The sequence below is a fragment of the Heterodontus francisci genome, chromosome 2 (genome assembly GCF_036365525.1).
Source record: "Heterodontus francisci isolate sHetFra1 chromosome 2, sHetFra1.hap1, whole genome shotgun sequence".
Lineage (NCBI taxonomy): Eukaryota > Metazoa > Chordata > Chondrichthyes > Heterodontiformes > Heterodontidae > Heterodontus > Heterodontus francisci.
In genome coordinates this window covers 206,191,443-206,211,194 of record NC_090372.1, presented here as the reverse complement: position 1 = coordinate 206,211,194, position 19,752 = coordinate 206,191,443, and the positions used below count along the sequence as shown (strand labels likewise).

At 44.7% G+C, this 19,752-nt stretch overlaps 1 protein-coding gene across 1 annotated transcript in view; it reads left to right on the top strand.

The window, feature by feature from the left end:
- The window catches only part of scn5lab (sodium channel, voltage gated, type V-like, alpha b), a 371,240-nt gene that overhangs the window by 67,930 nt on the left and 283,558 nt on the right, over positions 1-19,752 (top strand). Inside the window, exons 8-10 of the mRNA XM_068015187.1 lie at positions 4,573-4,714; positions 12,958-13,180; positions 16,693-16,868. Of these exons, the coding sequence (XP_067871288.1) occupies positions 4,573-4,714; positions 12,958-13,180; positions 16,693-16,868 (541 nt within the window). The remainder of the gene's footprint in view (positions 1-4,572; positions 4,715-12,957; positions 13,181-16,692; positions 16,869-19,752) is intronic.

Genomic DNA, 19,752 nt, shown 5'->3' with positions numbered 1-19,752 from the left:
ACTCCAGTGAAACTTAGAAAAAAACATAGAAAATAGGAGCAGGAGTAGGCCATTCGGCCCTTTGAGCCTGAAAACAGGCCCAGTCTGTCCAACCTTTCCTCATAAGACAACCCGCTCATTCCAGGTATCAATCTCATAAACCTCCTCTGAAATGACCAGATAAGCTATTTGTAGAGATGTTGTTTGTGGGATAAATATTGGCCAGGACACCAGATGAAAGGTCACACAGACCCGAAATGTTAACTCTGTTTTTCTCTCCACAGATTCTGCCTGATCTGCTGATATTTCCACAATTTTCTGTTTTTGTTACTCATTAAGTATTCTAGCCTTGACCTGCGCCTGTAAGCATATATCACCCTCTTTAGCTCTTTATCCCTATAGGACCCACCCCATCTCTTCCGACCTGCTGACTATTTACATGGTGGTGGAACAGTTTTGGGTTCCCATTTATGTTAACTGCCATTCTATTCTCATATTCTCTCTTTGCCAGCTTTATTTCCCTTCACTTCCCCTGCCAACTTATTGTAGTAGGTAGGCCTGGTTCTCGTTTGGAGTATTCACCTGCTATGCATCATTCACCCTCTTTTTAGGTTTCATCATATTCTCTATCTTCCTCATCATCCAAGGAGCCCTGGTTTTGGTTTCCCTACCTTTCTCCCTTGTTGGACTGTACCTAGCCTGTATCTGAAGCATCTCCTCCTTAAAGATAACCCATTATTCTGTTAGAGTTTTTCCTGTCAATCATTTAAATTAGCCCTCTTCCAATTTAGAAGTTCTACTTTAGGTCGTTCCTTGCTATTCTCCATGACTAGCATAAACCTTATGATACGATGATCACTGTTACTCCAGTGTTCCCCTACAGACACCTGGTACACTTGGCCCACCTCATTCCCCAGCACCAGATCCAGCAATGCCTCCTTACTAGTTGCACCGAGAAGATGCTATTCAAGGAAGTTCTCCTGAACGCAATCCAGAAATGCCTCCTTTTCCTTTACTCTAAAATTATCCCAATCAATATTTCGTCCGCCAATATCACCACTCTATAGTTCTTGCACATCTCTGTGATTTCCCTGCAGATTTACTCCTCTATCTCTCTCTCACTATTTGGAGGCCTATAGAATACCCCTAGTAGTGTGATCATCCCCTTTTTACTTCGCAACTCTAATCAAATGGATTCTGCCCTTGCCCCTCAAGAACATCCTCTCTTTCCAACACTACAATGTCTTCCCTTATCAGTACTGCCACCCCACCTCCCTTTTTCCTTCCCTATTTTTTCTGAACACTTTGCATCCTCGAATATTAAGCGCCTCACCATTTTAAGCCACGTTTCCATTATTGCCACTACATCATATTCCCATGCGGCTATTTGTGCTTGTAGCTCACCAACCTTATTCACCACACTTTGTGCATTAACATACATGCATTCTAAACCTGTCTTTGTGTTCCTCACATAGTCTGCTCCTATCTAATATGATACTACTTCCTTCTCTAGAACTATCCAACACTCTTACATTATGCACCTTATTCCTCTTTTCTAGTTCTATATACTTGGACCCAACTCCCTGCCAATTTAGTTTTAACACTCCCAGCCCCACTAGTGAACCTCCCCGAAAGGACATTAGTCCCATTCCTGTTGAGGTACAACCTTCCCTTTTGCCCCAGAACTGGTCTCAATGCCTTAAGAATCTGAAGCCCTCCCTCCTGCACCATGCCTCTGGCCATGCATTGATCCTTCCTAACCTCCTATTTCTCGCTAGTGCCTTCGACGTCCTACATTTTCCTCCCTAGCTCCTGAAATCTAACCATAGGACCGCAATACCTGCCCTCTCTATGTCGTTGGTATCAATTTGTACCACTCCCTTCCCGCTGCAGAATATCCTGCACCCTCTTCCAGAAGTCCTTTACCCTGGCACCAGGGAGGTAACACACCATGCAGGACTCACGATGACAGTTACAGAAATTTCTGTCTGTCTCCCTGATTATGGAATCTCCTACAATAACTGAATTCCTACTATTTGCTGATCCCCACTGTGCTGTGGTCTGGACTGCACTCCTTCAAGGTGCCGTCACTCCTAGCAGTCTCCAAAGCTGACTACTAGTTTGAGAGTGGCACACACGCCGAAGACTCCTGCTGCTTCCTACTCTTCAACATGGCTATCCTCTGTAGGGTGACCACCTCCTGGAACGTACAATCCTGGAAACTCTCATACTCCCTGATGCTCCGCAGTGACTACAGGTGCCCCTCAAGCTCAGAAACCCTGAGCTCGAATTCAAGTAGCTCGAGACACTTCCTACACATGTGATCCCCTAAGATCCATGAAATGTCCTGAAGTTCCCACATGGCCTGCGAATTGCAAGCAACAGATCTCAGCTGCCCATTCATGATCTCAGAAAAAAATCTCTATTTCCCCTTTAAGAATCTAGTTAGTACCTTGTTTAAACTATTAATGTTAATTAATGCCTCTGGACCTGCTCTGTACTATTACTCTTGTTAATTAATTGATTTATTGCTATACTTACCCGATTGAAATTTTTAATTTCACAGCTTCGAATTTAAACCAATGAGCAAGTTTAGAGAAAGAAGATAATAGAGAGGAATACTTAGCAACCAATCACTTGCCTGCTTTCCTTTGATGTCACACTTTGATTTTTTTTTCCTGTTTTTTTCTGAGCACAGTCTGTCTACTCTGAACCATCACCACCCTCCCCCCCCCCCCCCGCCCCCCACCCCAGGAGCTGTTTATCACATCACCAGCTTCGAGCAACTCTGTCTTTCACTGCTGGTCTCAGACGTACTCTCCTGTTACTCTTTATCCTTCTGCCAGTCTTACTCAGAGCTCGCTCTCACTAGGAGACACAGATTTCATGTTTTTGGGCAAGTGATTCAGGGGAAATGTGAGGGAGAACATTTTTACACTGCGAATGGTAATGACCTGGAACTCGCTGCCTATGAGGGTGGTGGAAGCAGAGATGATGAATAATTTCAAAAGGAAATTGGATGGACACTTGCGAGAAATAAACTTGCAGGGCTATGGGGATAGAATGGGGAAATAGTACTGACTAGATTGCTGGTCAGAGAGCTGGCATGGATTTGATGGACTGAATGTCCTCCTATGCCGTAATGACTGACTGTATGACTGTATAACTCTAAAGAACCTTATCCATGCTTTTGCCATCTCTGTACTTGATTGATCTTGCTGACTGCTCATCATCCACTCTTCATATGCATTCAACGAACTAATCTTTATTCCCCATCTTCAAATCACTTCATGACCTTGCCACACCCTGTCGCTGTACCTCCTCCAGCCTATGTAAGAGAAAGAACACATTTGCCTGGCACCTTTCTCATCCTCAGCATGTCCCCAAAGCCACTGAATTTCTTTTGAGTCACCGTTTTGTAAGGGAAATACAGCAATCATTCCCACAAATAGAAAATGAGATGAATGATCAGTTAGTCTGTAATGGTGGTGTTGTTTCAGTGATGAATACTGACCAGGACATTAGAAAGCTAGCACAAGAGCAAAATACTGCTTAGTTTAGAGATACAGCACTGAAACAGGCCCTTCGGCCCACCGAGTGTGTGCCGACCATCAACCACCCATTTATACTAATCCTACACTAATTCCATATTCCTACCACATCCCCACCTGTCCCTATATTCCCCTACCACCTACCTATACTAGGGGCACTTTATAATGTCCAATTAACCAGCAAGTCTTTGGCATGTGGGAGGAAACCGGAGCACCCGGAGGAAACCCACGCAGACACAGGGAGAACTTGCAAACTCCACACAGGCAGTACCCAGAATTGAACCCGGGTCACTGGAGCTGTGAGGTTGCGGTGCTAACCACTGCGCCACTGTGCTGCGGATGCTGGAAATCGGAAATCAAAACCAGAAAATGTTGAAACACTCAGCAGGTCTGGCAGCATCTGTGCAGAGAGAAACAAGGTTCACATTTCAGCTGTTCTGATGGAAGGTCATTGACCTGAAATGTTAACTCTGTTTCTCTCTCTACAGACGTTGCCAGACCTGCTGAGTGTTCCAGCGTTTTCTGTTTTTACAGCAGGAATACTCCCTGGTCTTCTTCAAATATGCCATGGTATCATTTTGTTATGTCCTCGACACAGGCAGATGGGGGCTTCAGTTTAGCACATCAGCTGAAAGACTAAGGTTTGAACTCATTCTGGCCTCATCTCAGCAAGAATTCGACCACTGAACCAAACTCACATTCTACATCCCTTCCTGCATCCTTTAATCCTCCAGCTCCGATCTTTTGTTTGATATCCCATCCCCTCGTCCCAACATTGGTGCTGATTTTTGAAATATCTCCGTCCTACTCTCTGGAACTACTGGTATCTCTCTTAATTCTCTCTTCATTAAAAACCCATCTTTTCTGGCCAAATTTTCAGTCACGTCTCTTGACATTTGCACTAAAGTCCATTCCTATAACCTACTTATTATCTTCTTTATGCCTTAACCTTTGTAGAATGCTTTGTGATGTCTTTGGTGTTAAATGTGCTAAATCAATGTAAATTGTTTTTGAGTATATGTTTTTTTCTCCCCTTTCGCAGAAAATGCCCTCCCAGCTTTGTATGTTTGAAGGCTGGAAGCAATCCTGATTATAATTACACCAGTTTTGATAACTTCGGCTGGGCCTTTCTCTCCCTGTTCCGTCTAATGACCCAAGACTTCTGGGAGAATCTCTATCACCAGGTTAGTGGCAGTACTACCAATTCGTGCGGTATTTACACTGGAGCACAGCAGCCAGGTATCACACAGCAAGACTGGTGTACTTAGCTTGATTGACTGCTTTTTGAGGTCATAATTTTAACCCTGTTCCTTAACAATTTGTCTTTATCAGGGAGGCTGTACAGCTATTACCAGGTTTGTTCAAGTTGGGCTGAGATCAGGCCCATATTTAAAGGTTGGTGCATGAACCTCTTAACACCTAGAAGGACAAGGGCAGCAGGTGCAAGGAAACACCATCACCTTCATGTTTCCCCTCCATCTTGTCTTGGAAAATATTGCCATTCTTTCATTGTCATTGGGTCAAAATCACTCCCAAATAGTACTCTTTGTGTATCTTCACCACATGGACTGCAGCAGTTCAAGAAGGTGGCTCACCACCACCTTCTCAAGAGCAACTAAGGATGGGCAATAAATGCTGGCCAAGCCAGCAACGGCCATATCCCAAGAAAGAATGAAAATAAATCTTATCCAAATGTCTTTGAAGCGTTTTCTTTGTACTGCCCTGGAACACCGGCTATTTGAGAGTTGAGAAAACAGGACCTGACGGGGTTGATGGTATTCGGTCATCGGGACATAGTGTCCAGTCCATCAGCGTTGGTGTTGCAGGAGTTTTGCCTGAATGCTTGTGGAGCTGGCTTCAAGAAGGACACTAGTATTTGTTCGACGGTCCTCCCATTGAATCTGGAGGATACGGCGGAGGCATTCCTGATGGAATTTCTCCAGCGCTCTGATGTGTCGATGACACAGTCCAGATCTCACTGCAGTACAGGAGTATGGTGACATCAACTGTTCTGTAGACGAGGACTTTTGTTGACTTGTGGAGGTCTTTGCTGTCAAACACACTCTGCCGTAGTTTGTAGAAGGCTGAGCTGACGCAGCTGATCCGGTGTTGGATCTCCTCGTCGATGGTTGCCTTTTGAGAGAGGTGACTGTCAAGGTGTGGGAAGTGCTCAACATACTCCAAAGCCTCTCCTTCAACATAAATGGGAGGTGGAATATTTGGTTGACCAGGTGTTGGTTGATCTATGAGTTTTGTTTTGGCATCATTCAAGGACAGGCCGAGTTTCTGGTATGCAGAATTGAAGAGATTGAGAGTGGCTTGCAGATCTGGTGCAGAGTGGGCAACAACACTGCAGTCATCTGCAAACTGTAGATCATGTATGTCTCTGGTGGTCAGTTTAGTTTTGGCACAGAGGTGACTGAGGTTAAAGAGTTTTCCATCGAGACGGTATTTAATACTCACACCAAAGGGCAGCTGATCTTCCATGAGGTGAATAGCCACTGTCAAGTAGATTGTAAATAGTCTGGGGCTATCACGCAGCCTTGCTTGACCCCGGTCCGGATTTTGAAGGCGTCTGTTTCAGATCTCCCAGTTGACATTTGCAGTTATATCATCATGGAGCAAGTGCAGGATTGTAATGAAGTTTTTTGGACAAACAAATCTTTGGAGCATAGAGCCTTGTGATTTACTGAGTCAAATGCTTTGGTCAGATCAATGAACGTAATGAAGAGTACCTGGTGGTGTTCTCGACATTTTTCCTGGATTTCTCGGGCAACAAAGACTATGTCGGAGGTTCATCTGGAAGGTTCAAAGCTAAACTGTGTCTCTGGGAGGATTTCCTCAGCCATGGGAAGTAGGCGATTCAGGAGAATGCATGTCAGGATCTTCCCTGCTATGGACAAGACAGAAATACCTCGATAATTTCCACAGCTTGATTTATCTCCCTTCTTGAGGATAGTTACAACTGTTGCATTCCTGAAGTTGGGGAGGGGGTGGGTGTTGTGTGGGGAGGGGGTGGGTGTTGTGTGGGGAGGGGGTGGGGTTGTGCAGGGTTTGGGGGGGAGAATATTCTTTCTCCTCTCAAATCCGTAGGATGATTGCATGGAGTCTTGATGTGAGCAAAGGCCGACCAGTTTTGATGATCTCAATTGGAATATCATCGGGGCTGCAGGCTCTGTTGTTTCTCATCCATTTGATTGCTTGTTGCAGCTCTCCCATCGAAGGTTGTTCACCCATGGGTTCTACCACAGGGCACTGGGGGATAGCCTGGAGAGTATCGGCTGCCACTGTGGATTCACAGTTGAGGAGTTGTTGAAATGTTCTTTCCAGCATTGATGGATGGCATTGTCATCCTTAAGAAGAGAGACCCCATCCGGTGAGCAAAGGGGTTTTGTCCATTTGACCTTGGTCTATAGATGACCCTGGTGGCATCAGAAAAGCCATGATGGTCAGCATATTGTTGGATCTCTCAGGCTTTCTCTTCCCATCACTTGTCCTTTATCTTCCGGACTTGTCTTTGGGTGTCAGCTTTGAGCTGTTGGAATGCTGTCTTCTTGACTTGCGACCTTGGGTTGTTCTGCCAGGCAACGACGGCTGCTCATTTTGTTCCGGGGGTCACATATTTCAGCATTGTTCTTGTTGATCCAGTCCTGGTGATAACAATACTCAAATCCAATGGTCTGGACACAGGAGTCCAGTGCAACTGACTTTACTTGTTCCCACTGTTCTGAAATTGAGTTGGATGGGTGAAGATTTTCCAGATTGGTTGTGAGCTGCACTTGGAATTCCTCTCTTCGGTCGGGCTGCTTTAGGGCTGAGACATTGATCATCTTCCTCTTGGACCTTTGGGTCTTGCAATGTCTTGGTGCTAGCTGGATGTTCATCACTGATCGAACAAGTTGATTATCTGCCCAGCAGGCATCAGTTCCCTGCATGGATCCAGTGATACATCACTTAGATCTTTGACTCGAACAATGACATAATCCAGGAGGTGGATTGATCCAGGATGCCTCCATGTGGTTTTGTATTTGTCCTTCTGGCGGAAGAGGGTGTTTGTTATAATGAGGCCATGCTGAGTACACTTTGTCAGCGGGAGGACACCATTTGCATTGGATTTTCCCAACCCGTTTTTCCCAATGCTCTTCTCGAGACATCAGAGTCATGGCCAACCCTGGCATTAAATTCCCCCAGAAGGATGATCTTCTCTTCTTTTGGGATGGCAGTCAGGACTTCATCAAGGTTGGAATAGAATTTTTCCTTAACATCTTCATTGGAGTCAAGGGTGGGGCATAAGCACTGATGGCGTTGGCATATTGATTACAGCTGAGCTGCAGGTGAAGTGTCATGAGTTTGGGAGTTCTGGTAGTGCATCCAAAATTATATTCCAGATGGCAAAACCAATTCCATGGACATGAGGGTCACTATCAACCTTTCCTTTCCAATAGAAGAGTGGTGCAGTGGCTAGCACCACAGCCTCATAGCTCCAGCAACCCGGGTTCAGTTCTGGGTACTGCCTGTGTGGAGTTTGCAAGTTCTCCCTGTGAGTGCGTGGGTTTCCTCCAGGTGCTCCGGTTTCCTCCCACATGCCAAAGACTTGTGGGTTGATAGGTAAGTTGGCCATTGTAAAATGTTGCCCCTAGTGTAGGTAGGAGAATTGAGGGAAGGTGGGGATGTGAGAGGGAAAAATGGGATTAATGTAGGATTAGTATAAATGGGTGGTTGATGGTCAGTGTGGACTTGGTGGGCCAAAGGGCCTGTTTCGGTGCTGTATCTCTCTAAGGTCTATCCCCCTGCTTGTTCCTTTAGCTGCCCCTCCCCAAGAGGGTGGGCCTCACTGAGGGCAGTGATGTCAATTTGGAGTCTTGATAGCTCACGTGATACGATTGCAGTTCTTCTTTCCGGGCAGTCACTCTTGAGATTATTGCAACAGCACGTGGGCAATGAAATGCTCTCCAGCCAATGCAAATTGAAGTTGGACTGACAGCAATGCCTGTTTGTAGCACTGGATAAATAATCCTGCCTAGTTTTTGCTTCCCACTGCCCCCCACTACCATCCCCCCAACCCAAGATGGGGTAAGCTGCTTCCTGCATTCTGGTGTACCCTCTGTCTAGCCCTGCCTCGAACAGTTAACTCATCCATAAAAGATTAGCTCTAGCTCAAAGACTGTGGTGGAAATACAATGATGCAAGTGATGCAGTCAGGCTGCGGTCGTTGGCGGTGGAATGTTAGCCATGCTTACCTGTGCACTGTCTTTTATTCTGAAACCTATGAACCTCAGCTGGTGAGTGAGTGATGGTTGGCGGGAGAGGGAGGAGTGCAGGAGGCTGATACACGGAGTGGTACACAGATGCACTGACGAATGTGAAGAATGGTGCAAAGACTGTTACAAAAACTTGGACCCAGGCTGGCATACAGACTGGTTCACACACTTGTGCGCGGACTGGTGCACAGGTGGTGCACAGACTGGAAAATAGATGGTACACAGACTGGTACATGGATGGTGCACAGACTGGTACACAGGCTGGAATAAAGATTGGTACACAGATTGGTATACAGACTGGTACACAGACCCACCACCACCCTCAATTTCTTGAGCGTACATTTTGAAATCTGCTTGGTGCATTTTTTCCAATAAGATTTTGCTTCACTTGCCAACCAATCAGCACTTTCTTTTCCTATGGTATAAAGTTGTTGTTTTCCCTTACATTGGTATTCTTTCAGATTGTCTTGATGAGTGCAAGATGAAAAACTTCGACAATATGTCTCTATTTTCAGCAATACTTAAGATTTTTTTCTTGTTCAAGTGTACTTGATAATACAAACCTAGAAGAAAAAACAACATTCCTGAGCAACTAACTGCAAGTAGACCAATGCAGTTCATTTTAAGGCCTCTTGGGGTTTGTGTTACAGCTTGTTGCCAAATACGCAATTTTTGGTTGATGCAAATGAAACAAATCAGCCGTGTAAGAAGTAACAAATTTGCAAAGTGTGTTATATATTTTTATTATTTCTAGTCTTTCTACAGCTCTGGCAATTTCATAAACTATGATGCTAAATGAAGGCATACTTCTCAAAAGTCCGCTTAAATGTATTCTCTATGTACTTCCCTTTCAATAATCCTTTAATTATAGCTGCCTCTGTTACTGAAATCAAGCAGAAATAATTCTTCAACTAGCATATGAATGACTTACTATCAGATGATACTAGATGGAAACGTCAACCACCCCACATATGTTCTGATGAAGAGCCTTTAAGAAGACTCCTCTTGCCCACAAACTGCTGTTGAGCTGTGTGGTTTTCCCATCCATCAGGTGAACTGGCCTCCTATATTAGCCTTAGATGCCCGAGGCCTACTCTGCATCTGAGATGCTTCGTGTTTAATGAAGTGTTAGAGTCAGAGTCGTACAGCATAGAAACAGGCCCTTCGGCCCACCGCGTCCATGCCGACCATAATGCCTATCGATACTAATCCCACCTGCCTGCATTAATTCCATATCCCTCTATGCCTTGCTCATTCAAGTACCTGACCAGATGCCTCTTAAATGTCGCTACTGTTCCTGCCTCCACCACCTCCTCAGGCAGCTCATTCCAGATACCCACTATTCTTTGTGTGAAAAGTTTACCCCTTTGATCCCCTTCAAACCTCCTCCCTCTCACCTTAAATCTACGCCCTCTAGTTTTATTCACCCCCTACCATGGGAAACAGACTCTGGCTATCTACCCTATTTATGCCTCTCATAATTGTATATACCTCACATAATGCAGCAGGAATGCCTGAGCCAAGGCTCCAGTCATAGAGTCATTTACGACGCAGAAGGAGGCCATTCGGCCCATCGAGTTCATGCTGGCTTTCCACGAAGCTATCCAGTCAGTCCCACTTCCCCACTCAATCACCATAGCCCTACAAGTTCATTTCCTTCAAGTGGCCGTCCAATTTTCTTTTGAAGTCATTGATCGTCCCCACTTCCACCAACCTTGTGGGCAGCGAGTTCCAGGTCATTACCACCCGCTGTGTATAAAATTCCTTCCTCAAATTCCCCCTGCACCTCTTACCCAAAACCTTCAATCTGTGTTCCCTAGTCCTAGTACCATTAGCTAATCAGAACAGCTTTTCCTTGTCTAATTTATCTATGCCTGTCTTAATCTTGCTCACTGCTATCAAATCTCCCCTCAATCTCCTTTGTTCTAAGGAGAACAAACCCAGCTTTTCCAACATAACCTTGTAACTAAAATCGCCCATCCCTGGAACCATTCTGGTAAATCTCCTCTGCACCCTCTCAAGGACCTTCACATCCTTCCAGAAGTGAGATGACCATACCTGAAGGCAATACTCCAGTTGGGGCCTAACCAAAACTTTATAAAGGTTCAGCATAACTTCCCTGCTTTTGTACTAAATGAAGTCCAAGATCCCATATGCTTTACTAACCACTCTCTCAGTATGTCCTGCCACCTTCAAAGATTGATGCACATGCACACCCCCTCCACGCCGCCCCCAGGTTCCTCTGTCCTTGCACACTCTTTTATACCATTACGTCTGTATTGCCTCTCCCTATTCCTTCTGCCAAAATGCATCACCTCACACTTGTCAATATTAAATTCCTTCTGTAACCTGTCTGCCCATTCTGCTAGTCTATCTATGTCCTGTTGCAGGCAGTTCATATCATCCTAACTGTTTGCCACACCTCCAAGTTTGGTGTCATTGGCACATTTTGAAATTTTACTCTGTTTTCCAAGCTCCAAGTCAGTGGCCCCAGCACTGACCCTTGGGGAACACCATTGCCTGCCATCCTCCAGTCTGAAAAGCAACCATTTAGTACAACTTGATATTTTCTGTCCATAAGCCAAATTGTTTTATCCAATTGGACACTGACCCCTCTATTCCATGAACCTCAATTGTGTTAACCAGCCTTTTATGTGGTACTTTATCAAATGCTTTCTTAAAATCCATATAGACAACATTCACCACATTCCCTTCATCAAACCTCTCTGTTACCTCATCAAAAAATCCATTCGGCACTTGTTACAATGGGGCACTTGAAAGTATTGAAGGAGACTGGGGGCAAAGGTGGATACAAAGATGTTTAATTGTTTGCCTGGGTGGTTTCATCTTTCCTATGTGCTTTTCCTCTTCAAAATGGCAATCCTTGCAAATGGTCATTGTGCTGCAAACATCTGCACCTGGGCATCGTCCTAATTTTAAAGCTAGGCCATGTAGAAGTGAAATCAGCAAACAGTTTTCTCCCAGAAAGACTAGTGGAAATCTGGAACTTGCTCTGCCGCAAAAGTCTGTGGTTGGTGGGAACGTCTCAAGACTGAGATCGCTAGATTTTTGAAGGTAAAAGTATCAATGGACATGAAAGAAAGGTGAGCAAATGGAATTAAGACACAGAATGGTGGAACTAGCTCGAGGGGCTGAATGGCCTACTATTCCTATGAGAGAAATGCCAGCATTCCAAGCCCCTCAAAATCTGCCACAAAACCCAACCCTGCAACTTTGGTGGACTAGCAGCACGTTACTTGCTACGTACTGGGTGTGTCGTCCATTTCTGCTGACCTCAAATTATGCAGCAAGGTTAGTTCATTCGTCCCAATGACGCCGTTTCAGGAAATCATTATTAGCCCTGGTATAAATCCACAGCTAGTAATCCAATTACTTAAAAGAATAGGAAGAAAAATATTCATTTCCATAGAACCTTTCACAACCTCAGGACATTGCAAAATGATTTACAGCTGATGAAGTAATTTTGAACTGTAGTCACTGCTGTAATATAGGAAACTCAGCAGCCAATTTGTCCACAGCAGGATTTCACAAAAACTAATATGATAATGACCAGATAACCTGTTTCAGTGATGTTGGTTGAGGGATTAAATATTGATCATGACACTGCGGAGAACTCTTCAAATAGAGCCATGGGATCTTTCCCATCCAGCTGAGAGGGCAGATGAGGCCCTGATTTAACATCTCACGTGAAAGAAGCCACTCCGATAGCGCAGCAGTCCGTCTACTGTGCTGGAATGTCGGCCTTGATTATATGCACAAGTCTCTGGAGTGGGACTTAAACCACTTTCATTTTCTTTGAACTCTTCTGTTTATTAGTTATAAAAAATATTGGAGACGGGATAAAAAGGCTATTTGACTGACATTCCAATTGGGTATTTAAGAGCGTCTTTGCTTTCTAGTAGGTGTGGGAAGGCTGTATGTGTGGATGTGTCAGACTGCCAATGGCCGGAGTGTGGGGGCAGGATGTTGTATGAGGAACCCTCCAGGAATACATCCAACCAGAGTTGGTGCCTCCTCCCAGGAGCGATGTGCGCAGCCTGAAATATTCACCTGCCTTTTCTCTTTACAGGTGCTGACTCACCCTGTTGCTGTGCCGTTTCAATATTGTGACCTAACCTTTTAAAAATTTTTTTGTTGAAACCCAGATCCTGCGATCTGCTGGCAAGGCGTACATGCTCTTCTTTGTCGTGGTCATCTTCCTCGGGTCCTTCTATCTCGTCAATTTGATCCTGGCTGTTGTGGCCATGGCCTATGATGAGCAGAATCAGGCCACCATCGCAGAAAACGTGCAGAAGGAGAACGAATTTCAGCAGGCAATGGAACAGCTTCGGAAACAGCAGGAACAGGCGGAGCAGGTGTTTGTTGACAACATATTGCATTTATATAGCACTTTTACCCGAGTTAAACACGTCCCAAGTCTCTTCACAGGCATGTTATCAAACAAAAATTAACACTGAGCCGCGTAAAGATTTCCACCCTTCTCTCACCTTTACCTGATCCATCTCCGACACTTCCCTTCCCTTCCATTCCTCGACTTCTTTGTCTCCATCTCTGGGGATAGGCTGTCTACTAATATTCGTTATAAGCCCACCGACTCCCACAGCTACCTCGAATATACTTCTTCACACCCTGTCTTCTGTAAGGACTCCATTCCATTCTCCCAGTTTCTCCGTCTCCGACGCATCTGCTCTGATGATGCTACCTTCCATGACGGTGCTTCTGATATGTCTTCCTTTTTCCTCAACCGAGGATTTCCCCCCACTGTTGTTGACAGGGCCCTCAACCATGTCCGGCCCGTTTCCCGCACCTCTACCCTCACCCGTTCCCCTCCCTCCCAGAACCGTGACAGGGTTCCCCTTGTCCTCACTTTCCACCCCATCAGCCTCCAGATCCAAAGGATCGTCCTCCGCCATTTCCGCCACCTCCAGTGTGTTGCCACTACCAAAGGCATCTTCCCCTCCCTTCCCCTGTCAGCATTCCGAAGGGATCGTTCCCTCCGTGACACCCTGGTCCACTCCTCCATTACCCCCACCACCTCGTCCCCTTCCCACGGCACCTGCCCCTGCAATCGCAGGTGGTGTAATACCTGCCCATTTACCTCCTCTCTCCTCACTATCCCAGGCCCCAAACACTCCTTTCAGGTGAAGCAGCGATTTACTTGTACTTCTTTCAATGTAGTATACTGTATTCGCTGCTCACAATGTGGTCTCCTCTACATTGGGGAGACCAAACACAGACTGGGTGACCGCTTTGCGGAACACCTCCGCTCAGTTCGTAAGCAGGACCCTGAGCTTCCGGTTGCTTGCCATTTCAACATTTCAACACTCCCCCCTGCTCTCATGCTCACATCTCTGTCCTGGGATTGCTGCAGTGTTCCAGTGAACATCAACGCAAGCTCGAGGAACAGCACCTCATTTACTGATTTGGCACACTACAGCCTGCCAGACTGAACATTGAGTTCAATAATTTCAGAGCATGACGAGCCTCCCCCCACCCCTTGCCCCCCCCCCCCTTTTACTTTTATTTTTAGTTCTTTTTTCTTTTTTTCTTTTTTGTGTATATTTTATTTTAGTTTGTTCAGTTTGTTTCTACTGTGCCTACCCACTGTGTTTTTTTTTTCATGTTTGTGCTTGTGGCTGTTCGGTTTTCAGTCCATTAACACCCTATCTGTACTAACGCTTTGTCTTTCAACACACCAGAAACATATTTTTTACCTTTGCTCCATGACCTTCTGGTCAGCTATTCTGTGACCTTGTCCTATTAATACCTTCTCCTTTGTATCTCTTGCTCCACCCCTTCTTTACTTGCTTTAAATCTTTTACATTTCTTATATATGCCAGTTCTGATGAAAGGTCACTGACCTGAAATGTTAACTCAGCTTCTCTGTCCACAGATGCTGCCAGACCTGCTGAGTATTGCCAACGTTTCTTGTTTTTATTGAAGAGACTTTAGGACAGGCGGTCAAAATCTTGGTCAACGATCTAGGTTTTTTGTGGAGTGTCTTAAATGAGGAGAGAGAGGTAGAAAGGCAGAGAATTTAGGGAGGAAATTCCAGAGCTTAGGGTCTGAGCAAAGGCACAGCCACTAGTGGTAATGCAAAAGAAATTGGGCAAGCACAAGAGGCCAGAGTTGGAGGAGCACAGAGATCTTGGAGGATTGTAGGGCTGGAGGAGGTTACAGAGAACGGGAGAACAAGGCCATGGATGGATTTGGATACAAGGATGAGAATATTAAATTGGAGTTGTTGCTGTAGGTCAGTGAACATGGGGATTGGGGGAGATGATGGCTGAACAGGACTCGGTGCAAGTTAGCGTACGATTTGTGATAAACTGATTTTGATGGAGGATGGAAGGCAGGAGGCTGGCCAGGAGAGCGTTGGAATATCACGCTTATACCGCTGACAGAAAAAGGAATTAAACTCTCTGTAGGTGTGTGCGTGCGTGCCACCAAGTTAACCAAATTGACACAAAAGGATACCAAAAAAAATTGCTTGTATTTTTGGAGTGAGAAGTTGTCGAGAGTAGGTATTCCTGATATATGAAAGAGAGATAAGATTTGTTAGTTTTCTGTTCCTGTAATGATTTTCTGCTCCAGTAGCTGTGAATGTTACAATCATGTTACTGGACTAACCAAGCAGTAAGATTGGGCAAATATAATATATAATAGTTCTGATGAAGGGTCACTGACCTGAAACGTTAACTCTGCTTCTCTCTCCACAGATGCTGCCAGACCTGCTGATTATTTCCAGCATTTCTTGTTTTTATTTCAGATTTCCAGCATCTGCAGTATTTTGCTTTTATTATATAAGCCTGGGCTAATAATGTGAGGGATTTGAGCTGAAATCCCAACATGACATAAGAACATAGGAGCAGGAGTAGGCCATTCAGCCCGTCGAGCCTGCTCCGCCATTCAATACGATCATGGCTGATCATCCACTTCAATGCCTTTTTCCCACACTATCCCCATATCCCTTTATGTCATTTGTATTTAGAAATCTGTCAATCTCTGCTTTAAACATACTCAATGACTGAGGTTCCACAGCCTCTGGGATAGAGAATTCCAAAGATTCACAACCCTCTGAGTAAAGACATTTCTCCTCATCTCTGCCCTAAGTGGCTTCCCCCTTATTTTGAAATTGTGTCCCCTGGTTCTAGACTCTCCAACCAGGGGAAACATCTTACCTGCATCTACCCTGTCTATCCCTTTAAATATTTTGTAGTTTTGACAGATGGCTATGACAGTTTGAAAATTTCAATTCTGTTTTAAAATTCGGGAGCTAAGAAGCTGGAGTCGGTGACAGTGACCAGCAAGCTGTCAGATTGTCGTGAACACCCAACTGGTTCACTGATGTCCTTTAGGGAACCTGCCATCCTTACCCAGCCTGGCCTACTTGTGACTCCATACCCTACCCACCCTCTGAAGCCGCCTAGCAAACCACTGAATGACTACAATGGTTCGAGAAGATCTTCTCAGGGTAACTGTGTTGCGACGCCCACATCCAGAGAATGAATTAAAAAAGCACTTCCTGCGCATAAGAACATCTTAGTCCAGTTTGCAGCACTCAGTTGGTGTAAATTCCAGTTTTGCTAAGTTGCCAATTGTAGTTAACGTGAGGAGTGATTTAGATTTGGGAATCAGGTTATAAAGTCTGAATATATAACTGGCTCAACCCGACATTGATAATAACATGGTTCTGAAGGGACTGTGCTTGGGGGCTGGTGCTATGACAGATGTTAGTCAGGGTACTTCTCTACCTTCAGAGTATGGCAATGCGTTGAGGATACTTTAAGGATGCATGTGTTTAATGCGCTTGTCAAAAAAGACATCAGTGCTAATAAGTGAAACACACTCTTTTATAAAGGATTTACTGGCATTTTCACAGGCATTGACCAGATTGGGGCATGAGGCCATGTCGAGAAGTTCCTCCGAGAGATCGCATTTAAGTGCAAGGAGCTCTCGAGAGAGAAGTAACAGAACCAGGAATGGAAAAGAACTAGGAAGACTAGAAGAGGAAAAGGAACTGAGGTCGGCATCAGAAGAAGGTCTACCACGGAAGGTAATTTACCTGTTGCATGTTACACAGTCCCAATTTTATAAGGAAACCCGTTTCTATCCACTTCTGTGGAATTATGTCACCGTTCTTATTTTATATTTTATTCCTAGTTGGAAATAACCACTACTTTAATACTATAACAAAACAAGACAAGCAGAGTGGAAAAAAAAGTGCTTAGAGTAATTGAGATATTTAAAGGCCAATTTTCAAAAAAGATATCTGTTGAAAAGGATAAAGTTGCAGGGATATGGGGAAAGTGCAGAATAGCTCTTTCAAAGAGCTGGCACACACATGATGGGTTGAATGGCCTCCTTCAGTGTTGTAAGATTCTATGATTTCTAACCCTGCCCATATGACGGACAGTGGTCAGCTGGGCATGTAGTTAAAATTGACACAGTGACTTACCCTCACTAATCCCCGTGCAATCTTCACCTGCTCATTTGAGCAGGACACCTGTTATAAGGAGGTGTTCTTGAATTATGCAGATCAGGTTCTGATGAGATCATAATTCAGCAAGATCACTGAAAACAGTTCGTCGAATCATAGAAATGTACAGCACAGAAGGAGGCCATTCAGCCCAGTGTGTCCAGGCCAGCTGACAAGTAACCATCCAGCCTCATCTCACTTTCCAGCTCTTGGTCCATAGCCTTGTGCTGCAAGAACGTGACAAATGAAAGTGTTGCCATAGTTGTTATATGCTGAAGTTTGTCCAAATGGTTAAAATTCCTGAGTTTGGACTGTTACCTTCTTAGAAATGCAAAATAATCAAATCTGAGTAAGCAACTTAAATACACATCTGGAAGGCCCCAGAATTAATCCCTCGTAGGTTACGGCACTTCAATTGCATATCCATGTACTTTTTAAATGTTATGAGGGTTTCTGCCCCTACCACCCTTTCGGGCAGTGAGTTCCAGATCCCCAGCACCCTCTGGGTCAAAACATGAATCCCTTGAATCCCCTCTAAACCTCCTACTTCTTACCCTAAAATCTATGCTCCCTATTTATGGGCCTCTCAACCAAGAGGTATAGGGCCTTCCTATCCACTCTATCGAGGCCCCTCATAATCTTATACGCTTCAGTTAGGTCTCCCCTCAGCCTCCTCTGTTACAAAGAAAACAACCCCAGCCTATCCAATCTTTCCTCATAACTAAAATTCTCCAATCCAGGTAACATCGTCGTAAACCTCCTCTGTACCCTCTCTCGTGCAATCACACCTTTCCTATAGTGTGGTGACCAGAACTGCGTGCAGTACTTCAGCTGTGGCCTAACTTGTGTCATCACATTGCAATTGTGGGACTGTTGTGGGAAAAATTGGCTGGGCCATTTCCTGCATTACAACAGTAAAGTCCTGAAGTCATGAAAGGCACTATACAAATGCAAGTGTTTCTTTTTTTTCTTAGGATATCTCAGTTCAGTCCCTGCAGCAATTGATGTGTCAGGGCGAATCTTCTTCCTTCCAATGAGAAGAGTAGAAACCCTTCAGAGCAATGACAACTTGTAATTTACATCGTGCCTTTAATATAAAAAATGTGTCAAGGTGCTTCACAAGGGGCAATTAATAGGGAAAAGTACACCCAGCAATGTTGTGAGAGCTAGGAGAAATGACCAATAGTTGGATCAAAAGCTTTTAAAATTGAGCAGATGGTGGAGGATCATCTAAACCTACCAGAAGCTTCATTAACCTAGATTCTGAAAGGTGTCACATTATTGTTATGGACAGGTGGGAGGTGGTGTGCGTGACTTCCACTCTTCACCTCTCAACTGACTGCAGATAGTGTTTTCAAAATAGTGTTTTAGTCCCCGAGTGTTTTAAGAGTCAAATATATAGACAAACGAAAGGTAGCGAACAGCAAAAAAGCTACTGTTTTATCCCAATCATGGGGGTAATCACAGCAATATGTCCTGATCATGGTTTCCAGAGTTTGATGGTATCATTTCAGAGCCCCCTGTGACTGTGGGTGATATGCTGAAGATTTCAGCTGGTCAATACTAAGGCTGTGTATGACTTCTCCGAACATTCAGGCCATGAAATTAGGTCTTTGAACAAACTGAATTTCCTTAGGCAGTCTGTATCAGGTGAAAAACTGGGTCACTTCCTCGCATACAGCTTTAGCTGTAATTTTCCTCAAGGGTACGGCTTCTGGGAATCGAGTGGCCATGATGGTTAGGAGGTATTGGTAACCAGTCCTAATTTTAGGGAGGGATCCCATGCAATCGACCAGAACTCTGCTGAAGGGTTCCTCGAAAGCTGGAATGGGGATTAGTGGAACAAGTTTGATTGTAGGTTGTAGTTTTCAAACAGCCTGGCAAGTATGGCAGGTCCTGCAAATGTAACCAAATCTTTGTGGATTTGAGGCTAGTAAAAGTGTCGGCTTATCTGGGCCTGAGTCTTTCTGATATCCACGTACTCAGCCATTGGGATTTCATGGACAATCCTCAAAATCTCCCTATGATATTTAGGAGGGGACTACAGTTTGTGGATCACTGTCCACTCCTCCTCTGCAGGTCACTGCGGAGGCCTCTATTGGGGAATTTAAATTTAATTAATTCATCTGGAATTAGTAATGATGGTTGTGAAACTACTGGATTGTCATAATAAACCCATCTGGTTTACTAATGCTCTTAGTTTGAGAGTTGTCCCATAGACTAGTCAAGTAACAGCCTGACATAGTCATAGTCAACAAATCATACCTTATAGCCAATGTCCCAGACTCCACTATAACCATTCCTGGGTATGTCCTGACCCACCAGAGGTAGCAGCATAGTGGTATACAGTCAGGAAGGAGTGGCCTTGGGAGTCCTCAACATTCGGCCAAACCTGGGCAAGGAAAACTCCTACTCTCCTCTGTGTTAAACACCACTTGGTAGAAACACTGAGGGTAGCAAG